The 13735-nt window shown below is 42.2% G+C and overlaps 1 protein-coding gene across 4 annotated transcripts in view; it reads right to left on the bottom strand.

The window, feature by feature from the left end:
• Positions 1-13735, bottom strand: part of FHL2 (four and a half LIM domains 2) — a 29548-nt gene that overhangs the window by 6846 nt on the left and 8967 nt on the right. For 3 of the 4 annotated variants that reach the window (XM_060233783.1, XM_060233782.1, XM_060233785.1), the window contains exons 2-3: positions 3980-4159; positions 520-694 (exon numbers count right to left, since the gene is read on the bottom strand). In XM_060233783.1, coding sequence (XP_060089766.1) covers positions 520-694; positions 3980-4135 — 331 coding nt within the window. In that variant the 5' untranslated portion in view covers positions 4136-4159. Of the gene's footprint in view, positions 1-519; positions 695-3979; positions 4162-13735 lie in introns of those variants that run through there. The other variant, XM_060233786.1, reaches the window with a different exon arrangement.

The raw sequence follows: 13735 nt of genomic DNA, 5'->3' as shown, positions 1-13735 counted from the left end.
CAAGAGGGAGCTTGGGGGATGGCAAAACCTGAATGAACTGATACTGTTCTCCATCCGTTTTCACCCTACAGAACGGAGAATACTGCCTGCCTCAAGTCATGAGAAACTGTTTTGTAAATCACTGTTTGATTTTGTACCTATTTGTTGGCCTTTGGGACTTGTCTTGCTTAAATGTTACTAGAAATGTTACTGAGCAGTTAGTATTACCATCCTTTGAAGTTCCAGATGGGGTATTGCACAATATAAGACTATAGCATACATCGCCTAGAGTAGCTCTCTGGAAAGGCAGCAAATATATTTTCTAAAACAAGCACATAGCAAATTAAGGTCTTCAGCAGTATGGATTTTGGAGAGGAGCTTGATAAATAATCCTTGATGTGTGACTAATACATGTCCCCTTGTTCGTCTGCAGAATGTCAGAGGGTATGGAATCCTAGAAGTGTCTCCCATTGGTTCCTGAAGGCTTTGGAGGAGGTTACATAAAGTTTACCCTTGACCCCCAAACAATCAAGTCCTAACCTGGCATAATGGTCTTCTTGCACTCACTACACTTGGAAGAGTACTCATTGGAGTAACATTCAGTACAGAGTAGATGTTCTTCTTTAGCAGCAAAAGGCTTGTCCACCAGTGAGTTCTTGCACTGGAAACAGTGGAAACAGGTTTCATGCCAGTGCCGGTCCTTGTAGGACAGATCCTGTAGAAATTCCAAACCACAAAGCATGCTTAATGAATTGGAAGGACTTTCTAAGACAATATATATGAAGAGCCATGAATACTTGGGATGTGGTATATAAATGCTTATTATTTCTCATGCTAAACATTAGCCAAAACCAAGGCACCCAACATTTTATAAGCACAGTAAATGCAAAAGTAATCAGCAATAATAGTGACCAACAATTTAGTAACAGTAACAATTTAGTAATACTGACCAACAATTTAGTAAAAAACCAGAGTAATAATTATACTGAATGGTAACTGCAGCAGGACAGCAATCAATGGCAAAAAATGCGTATTGACTTTTTATGAACTGCTAGGTTAATGTAGCACAGCACAAAAGATAAATCTTAAATTTGTTCCTCAGTTTAGAGTAGCAGTCCAGGCTTTCTTTCAAAAACAGCTGTGGGAGTATATAGACTATAACATTAAATATATATGGATCAAATAGATTTTTGGAGTGCTCTCTAAGTAAGCTGAAACCGCGGTCTTAAAACCATCCTCTTGTAAAGATTTTTTGGAGTAGATAGAATGCTAAATCTTGCATTTGAGTATATTTGTTGTTAATGCAGCACTATATAAAAAAGCAGGGATATGAATGATCTGCAAAGCAGTTTGAGAGTCCATGAGCTACCAGGAGGGAGGGGGGAAGGCTAATAATTATTTTAAGTGGCACAGCTTCTAACAATCCAGGTCTAAGTAGAGTTATACTTTTGTAAATTCATTGGCTTCCGTGTTGATAGATGAACTTGAGTTACCTTGCACTGGGGCATTAATGATCATGTGTTAGAGAAGGCTTTTGCATACAACAGCAAATAGACTTTATAATACACACATGCTGAAACCATGTCCAACAGACTGCATATGTGGTGTCACCGCATATGCAGTCTGTTGGTTTCAGCATATGTACATTGTAAAATCTATTTGCTGTTGTATGCCAAAGCCTTTTCTAACACATGATCATTAATGCCCCAGTGCAAGGTAACTCAAGTTCAGCAATCAACTTAGCACTTGGAGTTCCTCAAGGGAAGTTCAAGAAAGAGTGAAAAAAGTATTATGGGATGAACTCTGCTCCAGATCATCTAGTTTTCTGAGTTCCATAAATCAGCAACATAGGCAACTGGGGAGTCAATCAAGAGCAGATCTACTCAGAAGTAAGTCCCATGTATTCAATTGGGCTTACTCCCAGGAAGTTGTTAAGATTACAGTCTTTGAAAACGTAAAAAGTAAAGTAAAAGCTGTTCATATTTTTCTGTCTCTGAAATGTTAAAAGAACAATGGGAATATAAGTAATCTCTGGGGAAAAAAATTTAGGTATTTGATTTAAAATATTATTTTGTTTAAAAATTATGGCAGTTAATACCAGTGAATTGGACCTGTATATTCACAAATGGAAGGAGTCCGCAGAAGCCTTCTCTTTTTCCACCTTGTGCTTGATGAAAAGCTACTGCTTAGAGTTGGGGAGCCTTTGGAACAAAAGGCCAGGCAGCAAGAGAGATGTTTGAGGAACAGAAAAGCAGGTGAAGTTGCTCCTTTGCGCTTGCTACCTTTTCTGCCTGCATCCTCTTCCCACATAACATGGCATTTTGGTCGAAGGCCTCCCAGCCTTCAGCGGTGGCCCTTCAGGGGACAAAAAGAACTGCTGGGAAAGGGAAAGGCAGTGATCTTTTTCTGTCAATTTGTTCTGTATACAGAACTTTGGATCCAGCTCAAACAAGCTTTTTTCTATACAAATTAAGGAACCTAGACCTGGCCTTATGCTCAAAGGGGTAATATTTATACTTCCTTTTGTAAATGACATTTTCTTTACAGGGTATTATCTTCTAGTGTGGTGTAGGCGGTTAGAATATTGGACAAGGATCTAGGTGATCCAGCTTTGAAACCTTCTCTGCTATTGAAGCTTGCTGGGTGATCTTGGACCAGTCATACACTCTCAGGGTAACCTACCTCACAGGGTTGTTGTGGGGATAAACTGGAGGAGAGGGAAATGATGTGAGCTACTTTCAATCCCCAGTGGAGAGAAAGGCAGGGTATAACAGAAGAAAACAAATATTAGGGTGCTGTTCTTGGCAGCTGTAATTCATCCCAGAAGCACATGTAAGGCCCTTAATGGCCTGGGACCCACGTACCTTCAGGCCCACCTCTCTCAGTATATCCCTAGAAGAACCTTACACCCAGGAGATAAGATCCTTCTGGTGGTCTCTAGCCTGAAAGGAGATCCAGCTGTCCTTGACCTGGGCCAGGGCTGGATCCTACCTGTGCTGGCTCCTACCTGGTGGAGCTTCTGCTAGATAACATCCATACCCTGCAGGATCCGTACCCTTTACGCAGGGCATGTACAGCAGAGATGTTCTTCCTGGCATTTGATTGAGGACAGCAACATAGTCTGGCACTTTCCCCTTCCCATTTTCCCCAGCCTCCCTCCCCTATGAGGCTGTAGCAACTCCTGCAAACTTTTTTGCTGTCAGATGGGTTGGACTGTGTTAAATGTCTTAAGTATATTTTCTATTTTAAATTCTGGAATTTGTAACTGTAACATAAATTGTGTTGGAATTTTATTGTGTTGTAAACTGCCCTGAGCCCTGTTTTTCAGAGGAGGGCAGCCTAAAGGCCTAAACAAATAAACAAATAAATGATTGTACAAAGACTTCTCAAGCTGCCAAACAGAAATAAGGTAGCAATATTTTCCCAGGGTTACTTTTTGACCTTTAAAAAACAAACTTAATCCCTTGGGCACTCTGTATATGTCAACTTTCAAGAACTTCTGAGCCTGGCCAAGCTTCAACAGTTCTCAAGGCAAGCAGTGAGGAATTAATCAACTGAACTTTTCAACTTGGATTGATGGATTGGGGAAGTAAAGTTGTTATCTGATCTTTCAACCTTTCTGTTAAATAGTGCTTTCTAGAGGTACTGGCAAAAGTAGGTGATGCATTTTATAGACCAGGAGATTGAGGTGTTTTCCCCCACCCCTTCCCCCTGAAAGATTGAGAAAATATTTTTTGCATGTATATATTTGCATGCCCACACATCCACAGGTTCTTCAGAGTAACAGGAGAAAACAACAAACCAGATGTGTACTGCGGTGGTATCTGGGCCAATTAAAATGTTGCAAATCCACATATGGCACATTAAACTGAATTTATACAGAGCCCATTACCACATCCTCAATTTCATTTTAAAATCCCTCTAGCTTGGAAAAGGTGTAAGGTTCAAAGCAGAAAAGCTGACACAGGAATTGCAGCAATGAAATGCACGTCCAGGGTACCTTACAATCACAGCCAATAGGCTTTTTACATTCCTCACAGGTGTTGGAGTACAGGCTCTCGTAGCATTTGATGCAGTAAGGACTCTCGTCCCGCAAGATGTACTTTTTGCCAAAGAGGGACTCTTTGCAGTAGTGGCAGTCAAAGCGTTCTGTCATTTTGACATCAAGGCCTCTGTTGGCCTGTTAAGATGAAAAAACAAGCAGTTTTAGGCTACAATATCAGTAGAGAAAATTGACAGTTCTTTTAGGCTAAGCATGCTATTGGTCAAGTTGTAACACAGCATTCCATTCATCTGATGAGCTCGCATAAGGTTTTCAACAGAAGAAGAAGAAGAGGAGGAGGAGATTGTATTTAAACCCTGCCCTTCACTATCTGAAAGAGTCTCCAAGTGGCTTACAATCTTCTTTCCCTCCCCCTCCCCACAACACACACTGTGTGAGGTAGGTGGAGCTGAGAGAGCTCTGTTAGAAACTGCTCTTGAGAGGAACAGCTCTGTGAGAACTTGTGACTGACTCAAGGTCCCATCAGCAAATGCATGTGGAGGAGTGGGCTGTCTTGCCCATCCACAGAGCTTCATGGCTATTTGAACTCTGGTAGTTTGGGTAGGAATAGAGTCCAACACTCTGTCTATTATTTACCTTATGCTAGATTTTCCATTTGGCTTTTAATACCTCATTTGCATTTGTAAGGAGAATCATAGGAAAAGGGGAAAATATGAATCACTCTTTGGCTCTGGCACGTCAAATTTTCCTTGCAAATATCTCTGTGGGACCCATGTTAGCATCACAACAAACATATGATGTCTTTATTATATGTTATATTTAATAATGATGACGATGTAGCCTGTACATTACAAGATATTCTCTTGTAATATCTGGTCCTCACGCATGAGCATGTTGCAGCTTCTACCCTTGAACTTATGAACTCCTGACATCTGTGCTTTCTTCCCCTTGCACTCTCTCCCTGTCAGCTGAGCACATCCTATCCATCCTATGGATGAAGCACAAAGTCATAGCTTGATTTTCATTTTTTCTTTATATGTACAAATAACTGTGCCTAGAAAGCACAAGAAAACCTGCCACAAAGGTACTTTTACAAAGCAAATAGTAAAACAGTCCAGAATTTTACCCATGCCACCATGGCTAGCATTTGCATAGCTGACATCGCTAGAAATTTTTGGGGAGCACACAAATAGATTGCCAGGTAGAACTACCTCTGCATGGCTACTACTGAAATGGCCACTTGTGCCACAAGTTCCTAACAACAATAGTACTTCAAAAAGCACAGTAGGGAAATTATTTCAGAACTGCTCTTCAGAGGGCAGCCCACAGACCAACAGCATCTGCAGCAACAGTCTCTGGTTAGTGGCTTGTGGTACCTATCATGAGACAGTGGGATGCAGGGGTCAAAACCTTTCCCTTTTATAAATAAGCTCTTTTTGACTAAAGGTCAAGCATTAAAGATTCTATAGAATAAAATACATAACAGAATATTACAATACATACCATTTTCACAGAAAATGTTAACAAATTAAAGCCTTCTCAGTAGCACCTCAAAGATATCACTATGGACAAAAAATTGGCAACAGATTGAACTATTACTGGATTGGTGTCTGCCAACACTCAGGGTTTTGCAGGATGCTGATCAAGCCAGGTGTGATCCAGAGGTTGAAAATCCCTATAACATACATAGAACAAGAGCCTTGCATACAACTGTTACTAACCCTAGGGTTGCCTGCTCTGGGTTGGGAAATACCTGGAGGTTTTGGGGGTGGAGCCTGAGGAAGGTGGATTTGATGCCTCTACCTCAAAAAAACAACTGCCCTAGACACCCAGATACCCATGGATCGATTCTCCATTATACCCTATGAGGACCAGTCTCCATAGGGTATTATGGAGTGCCCACCAGGTGTTCTCCCCACACACACACTTTCTGATAACCGTGAAGCAAGGGGAGAGCCTCCAAACCAGGGGATCCCCTGCTCCCATCTGGGGATTGTGAACCCTGCAGTTTTTATTACGTTATAGTTTGCCACAGACATGTATCTGTGGATATTTATCTGTAAGGATTTACTAATGGAATGGTACTTTTGGAATATTAGATTCAGAGAAAAATAACTTCAAGAGCAAATTAAATTAATGTAGCACCTCAGGATCAAATACCACAGAGCACATATAAGCCAGAGACCAATTATTTCCCTCTTGTGCCATTAAAGAGAGATCGGCGAACAACTCAACCCAAGATACTAACTCCACAACCCAGAATCCTTTTGGTCTGGGAGTCCGGTGATCTCAGAACATCAGTTGCATGCCACTGCCTGTATTAAGCTTCCAAATCTGCAGCACTCTTTCAGTCTTGGCACTTATTACTGAAGGAGGCAACTGGTGTGGTACTTGCTACTGGTAGTCCCAATATACCTGCCAGCTAGGATTGCCAGTTCTAGGTTAGGAAACACCTGGAGATTTTGAGGGTGGAGCCTGACAATGGCAGGGCTTGAGGAGGAGAAAGACTTCAATGGGGTATAATGCCAGAGTCAATCTCCCAAAGGGGCCATTTTGTTCCATCTTTGTCACCTGAAAATCACTTGTAATATCAGATCTCCAGCCATGACCAGGAGGTTGGCAATCCTACTGCCAGTAGTTGGCCTTCTTGCTCAATTTTTCATTCTTGTTGTATTTCCCTAAGTTTGTGACTGCTCATAGTTCATGATATTCTGCTAGCACTCTGTTCTGGATAAAAACTGGATTGTCCTTTGAAGGTTTTAGTGATGTGCACTGGAAAGCGAGTATGATATTTAATTTTGTGCCTCTGTACAGTTTTATGATCCATTTGTTTTCATTCATAAAAGTTATTAAGATTTGTATCTAGAATTTCTGTTGGCATAAATCCATATAGGAAATAAACATTTTTGTTATCATTCCGGAGGCAGAAATCCAAAGTTATACAATGTCTCTGCTTCAGTCTAGGAAATGGAGCTATAGGGAATGTATTAATTATGCCCTACTAGTACTCAGCACAAACATTTCTCAGAACTTCAGGTATTTCTCCTGAGAATACCAGGATCTGTTTTCCACTCAAAGCTACAAATCCATGCAAGCAAGAAAGGAGCAAAGATACTTGAAGAAATGATGGTCATTAACAGGCCCGTAGCTAACCATGGGCCCATAGGGCTTGGCCCTCTGACAGTCTTTTTTTCGGCCCCATCCCAGAGCTACCTCCTCCTGTGTGATTTAAATTATGTGGGAGGGGCTTTCAGGGGCAGCCACTGCCCCACCCATGCCATTTAAAGGGCCTGCCAATCAGCTGATCATCAGGCTCTTTAAATCACGCAGAAGGGAGAGGGATGGCCCCCCAGCCTCTTCAGCTTTCTGCACTCACCCCCATGAGCTCTTCCTCAATGGCCCCCTCCCCACATGGCCCCTAGCTATGGGGCCAGTCATTAGCTATGCAAGGCAGTTGGCCGGATTCATCTGGATGATGCTAGTGTGATGTAGCAGTTAGAGTGGTGGACTGGAGCTTGAGAGACTTGATTTAAAATCTCTGCTTACCTGAAGATCACTGGCTAACCTTGCACCACATTTCCCCCCCCCCCCTCTGTCCTCACCCTGCAGCCGGTTTGGTGTAGTGGTTAAGTGTGCAGACTCTTATCTGGGAGAACATAAGAACATAAGAGAAGCCATGTTGGATCAGGCCAATGGCCCATCCAGTCCAACACTCTGTGTCACACAGTGGCAAAAAAATTTATATATACACACACACTGTGTCTAATAGCCACTGATGGACCTGTGCTCCATATTTTTATCTAAACCCCTCTTGAAGGTGGCTATACTTGTGGCCGCCACCACCTCCTGTGGCAGTGAATTCCACATGTTAATCACCCTTTGGGTGAAGAAGTACTTCCTTTTATCCGTTTTAACCTGTCTGCTCAGCAATTTCATCGAATGCCCACGAGTTCTTGTATTGTGAGAAAGGGAGAAAAGTACTTCTTTCTCTACTTTCTCCATCCCATGCATAGAGAACCGGGTTTGATTCCCCACTCCTCCACTTGCACCTGCTAGCATGGCCTTGGGTCAGCCATAGCTCTGGCAGAGGTTGTCCTTGAAAGGGCAGCTGCTGTGAGAGCCCTCTCCAGCCCCACCCACCTCACAGGGTGACTGTTGTGAGGGAGGAAGGTAAAGGAGATTGTGAGCCACTCTGAGACTCTTCGGAGTGGAGGGCGGGATATAAATCCAATATCTTCTTCATCTTCTATCTTCTAATCAAACTCACAGATTATCCATCCTTATGTTTACACACTTCAAGAGTCATTGCTAGGGCTGGTGGGAGGGGCAGGGTTTGTAGGGAAATGGCAATCCTGGAACAGTAGCAAGCAACAAGAGTAGAGGGCGGCCCACTAAAAGTTGGCATATCTCTAGTTATTGCCTTCCAGAAAGCAATGGGCACTGCCAAATTATTCCTGGTTATTTGTCACGCGGCTGTCTTTCTCAGAAAAAAAGCTCTCTTAATGCTTCCTGTGCAACGAGGAGGTAATCATGGGACAATCTTATGTCATAAAATGCCAGCATTGCATCATGTTCTACTTCCCTTATGCAATGAAGAGGTTGTGGAACAATGCACTGGGACAAATCAGGAGAAAAATGGGAGTTAACTCATGGATCAGGGTGTGTACAGTTACTTTGCCAATGCCTGACCATTTTGGCATGGCTCTGCTCTAATTAGCTATGGAGAGGAACACTTTACTTGGTTGATGGAGACTTTCCTCTATTAAACATTCCCTTTCCTGTCAATCTGGGCATGTGGCTTCCATCTGAGGGCAGATTTATGCAGGCAAAAAAAAAAAATGAGGTTTTACACTGTAAAGATAGAGAATCAGTAGGAGAATTTGAACCCTGCCTTCTCTTCACTAATTCTTCCCTTCCAATACTTCCCAAGTCATTTTTACTTTCTCCCACCCTAGCTCCAAAAGCAGAATAAATCAAACTGGGGAAAAGATGATCTGAAAAGAAGGAGGCATTTGCAAAGGAGCAGATTGCTATATGCACAAGGGGTTAATAGGGCTGTCAGCTCTGGGTTGGGAAATACCTGGCGATTTTGGGGGTGGAGCCTGAGGAGGGCAGGGTTTGGGGAGGGAGAAGACTTCAACGGGGTATAATGCCATATTGATCCTTCAAAGTGATCATTTTCCCCAGGGGCACTCTGATTGGCTGGATTGGAAAGCATGCACGATACCTGGAGATCAGTTGTAATAGTGGGAGATCTCCAGCCACTTCTTGGAGGATGGCATCCCTAGGGTTTAAGTATGGTTCATCTCACTGATATTCACAGTAAAGGCTTTTGTTGAGGTGTATACTTTATTTATTGACTTACATCATTATACTCTGCCTTTAGGGACATTTATTGTCAAGGACCCTCTCTCAGTTGAGAAGTGCCTGTTTCAAAGTGGGGAGAAGAACTGGGCATTGCAACTCAGGCAGTGGTAAATTCCTGGAGATTTGGGGGTGAAGCCAGTGGGGTGGGTGAGGTTTGGAAAGCAGGTTTGCAGTCCAAGGCTGGCAAACAGCAAGAGACTCATGGAAATATCAAGGCACAAGAGCTTTTACCCAAATGCTAAGAGTATTCCCTAGCAATACACTGATGTCACTTCTGGTCTCACTGGAGTTATTCCCCTTTTTAACCTTTATTTTTCTCCTTCCGCCTCTCTGAGCAGTGGCAGGAAGAGCCGGGGGGGGGGGCGGGATCCCTCACTCCCAATGGGAACCTGGGAAATCTAGAGGCAAGGGACCTCAATGGGCCATAATGCCATAGAAAAGACATCAAACATATGGCCCAGGGGCTGGAACCAACCCATCCAGGGCTCTTATCCAGCCCATGAGCAACTGGGGACAAATTGGTCCAAATGTGGACTGGAAGGGTCTATATTAGGGTATTATACCCCCTACTGAGGTCCCTCCCTTCCCCAAACACAGGCTCTCCCCCCAGATCTCCAATGATTGCCCGACCCAGAGTTGGCAATCATAAGGGGTGAGGAGGGGTGGTTTGACCCCAAACTCTGCTGAGGAGGATGTTACGTCAAAGAAAGGGGTAGAACATCTCTGGTACCTGGCATTATATTTTATGGCAGACATGGCCCAGCCCAGAAAGTGACATTTTTGGCAGATTCATCCCTCATAACAAATGAGTTTGACACTTCTTAGAGTTCACCAGGGCTTTTTTTTTAACCAAAAAAGGCCCAGCAGGAACTTATTTGCATATTAGACCATACCCCCTGACATCACAATTGTTTCACTGGTTTTTTAACCCCAAAAGGCCCAGCAGGAACACATTTGCATATTAGGCCACACCCCTGATGCCAAGCCAGTCAGAATTGCATTCCTGTGTATTCCTGCTCAAAAGAAATCCTGGAGTCCACCTTCCAAAGGAGCCACATTCTCCATTCTGTAATCTGAAAATCAGTTGTGTTTCCAGGAGATCTCCAGGCCCTACCTCAAGGTTACCAACACTGTCACAGCCTGCCCTCCCCCCACCAAGTGACATGAGAAATGAATACCACAGTGCTGTCAGTATAGTAATTTGTGTGGAAGTTTCTTTTACATCTGGCTAGAAAAAGAAGTTCCCATTATAAGAAGAGGAAAGGACCATTCCAGGCATTGTGGTTTGCTGCAGTTGGCCACCAACCAACACTGTTCCTCGTAATATTTTACAGTCGTTAGTTGTAAAAACATGCTTTAATACACATGACATGAAAGATAAAAATACTTTGTCTGCCTCATATTTCTTGGTCAAATCTGTTACAAACAGTTCTTATTTATTTACTAGAAATCTCAAAAGAAAATCTGAGACAAAATTGCCAAATTCTCTAGAAAGAAAGAAAGGTAAGATTAGGTCTTAACTGATAGCTCTTGTAGGCTAGGCTAAAGCAAAACTCTCACTGAATTCAGTTGTTATTGTATCTATTCTTGAGTGGAAAAACATGATAGGACCTCAGAGAGGTTTTGCTTGTGGTGGGTTTTTGTTTCTGTCTTCCTGTAGCTTTAGATTGAACCTTAGAAATGTTTTCATACTTATGTCTTGCAGTAACAGACTCTGATCACTAGTTATCCAAAAAGAGAGATGATTGTTTTATTCAGATGAAGTTCTGCAGTCCTAAGAAGTAATTGGTTAGAAAGCTAAAGACTACATGAGGTGCCACCAATGGTTTGAGCACACTCAGTGGATTATTGGCTTTCTTCCTTGGAATGAAAGACACACCCACCTTCATGCCTCCTTTAAAAAGTTTAGAAAGTCCTCTTATTTATTCATTTAAGGGATTTCTATGCTGCCCATCAAGAGAACTGCTGGAAGTGTAATATAAATTGCCCACATAAATAAATAATGATCAATTACCTCCAAAAGCTTTTTGAGATATGCCATGTTTGCTATTACAAGAAAAAAAGGGTGTGGGTCTGTGTTTGCTATTCCAAGAAAGAAAAGTTTTAAAAATCCTGTGTTATTTGTGGAATTGCCTGCCTGACAAGATCTGGAAAGCTCCCACACTTCTGACATTCCGCAAACTATATAAAACAGAATTGTTCAGGAGGGCTTAAAAAAAACTCGATAGGGCTACGTTATAATTTGCTTTAATAAAAGGCATGAGAGTGTGGTTTATACCACTTTATATTAGTATCTGTTATCTGTTGTATTATCTTGTTCTCTTTGCACTGTGTTTCTACTTATGTATTGCCATTTTCTGTATTGTTTAATATATTCTTGTTTCACTTATGCCTTGCTTCAGAGTCCTATCTACAATCCTAATCCTGTTACATTGCTTACCAGATGTCTCAGCCTATTGACAGCAGACAACCTATTGAAGGCAGAAAACACATAAATAAATTCCATTTCAGGAGTAACCTGTACATTCCACCCAGCTGTGTACAGCTTCAACCAACTATGTTTTTGCTTGACAAACAGTTGTTGCAGAGGGAAACACCTTCAAGTAGGAAGTCATGCCCATTTATCCTTGGGACAGTTTTGTGTGTGTGTGTGTGTGTGGTGGCAAGGTATACTGAGAGCTGCTTCACAAGGAGAATGTTTGAAGTTGATTTATACCAAATTAGACCACTGGTCCATCTGGTTCTGTATTTTTTTTCTCCAGTTGATAGCAGCTGTCCAAGTTCTCAGGCAAAGAAAGGTCTACCTGGGAATCTTCTCTACTATTCAGCCACAGTGGGTGGACCCAAGTTTGGAGGTGACAGTCATGCTATGCTCATATAACAAGCTGAGCCTATAAAAACTGGTTGCATATTGTAGAATGGAATTCTGGGTGAAGCTGCTGACAAGCTCATCTGGTCAGAAAAGCCAGCAAGAAACAGACTCCTTCTGGATCCTGCCTTTCCTCTTTTAAGGAAGGAGAAAACCTAGATCACAGTGTGGGATGCCTGGCTGAAGGGCCTAGCCTTGTACATTAAGTAGGATGGAACTAATCAGCTGTGTATTGCCAGGAACAAAAGCATCCCCTTTTATAAACTCCCCTCTCCCTTCTGTAAACTTGTGGGTGTTTCTACAGAGGCAGCGTAATTGATTTATCCTAGTCTGTCCTTGATCCCACAAGGCCTATTCATAGGGTTGCCAGCTTTGGGTTGCAAAATACCTGGAGATTTGGTAGTGGAGCCTAGGGAAGGTGGGCTTTGGAGAGGGAGGGACCTCAGTAGGGCATAATGCCATACAGTCCACCCTCCAAAGCAGCCACTTTCTCCAGAGGAATTGATCTTGGTCATCTAGAGATCAATTGTAATAACAGGAAATGTCCAGGTGGCACCAGAGAGTTGGCAACCCAACCTATTCAGAATGTGCACCTAGCTTTTTCAAGGAAGCAAAACCCAGAGCAGACTAGAATGGGGTATCAACACACACAACTTGAAAGAGGCATGGAGTAGGGGTCACTGGGGGTGGAGGGGAAGTATTTATGGGTTTCCTGCATTGTGCAGGGGATTGGACTAGAGATGACCCTGGAGGTCCCTTCCAACTTTCTGATTCTATGAAATGCTCCAAGATGCTGACAGTGTCAGTACGTTGTGTCTGCACAGTCCCCACCCCAAGTCCCATATTAGCACTGTAATGTTCACAATCATGCCCTGCTAAACATTAAAACATGCATTTTTACAAGCAGGCTTTGACAATGTATCTTCTGCTTGCTTTTTGAATACAAAGAAATGTCTTAATTTGCAATTCAAAAAGTGAAAAAAATTGACAGAGGAAATAAAGATGAGGATAATAGGGAGAAAGTGTATCAAGTATAATTTGTCACGCACCCAAGGGCATGATGTAGTGAGCTGCGACCACAGTTCATGGAGAACAATGGGACTAAACATTTAAATGTTTAAAAATGATGTAAACAGTACTTAGCTATATCACCTTTGGGCTCCTTGCAGCCCCAAACTTGTATTCTCCAGAATATGTCTAAAATGTACTTAATTTCATTCATGTGTCTCATTCTTCTATTCAAGGTGACAAACACCTTAAATTAAATAATAAATTTTATTTTAGCAACCTCAAAGTATATCTTTAACCAGAATAGGTAGTAACCTATGGAATGATGGAGAAAGTCACCCTCCATAAAATTGTAGCATGAACTTGCATGTCATTTCTTAGCCATACAGATATTAACATTAAATGAAGAGCAACAGAAAAATACTTAACTCTTTGCATTATGTTTAAAAAAGGTTACAATAAAATATAAAAATTCATGTGACAGCACAATCCAGATGCCGAGTTACTCC

The sequence above is a fragment of the Heteronotia binoei genome, chromosome 3 (genome assembly GCF_032191835.1).
Source record: "Heteronotia binoei isolate CCM8104 ecotype False Entrance Well chromosome 3, APGP_CSIRO_Hbin_v1, whole genome shotgun sequence".
NCBI classification, from domain to species: domain Eukaryota; kingdom Metazoa; phylum Chordata; class Lepidosauria; order Squamata; family Gekkonidae; genus Heteronotia; species Heteronotia binoei.
This window is presented reverse-complemented; position numbering and strand designations above follow the sequence as displayed.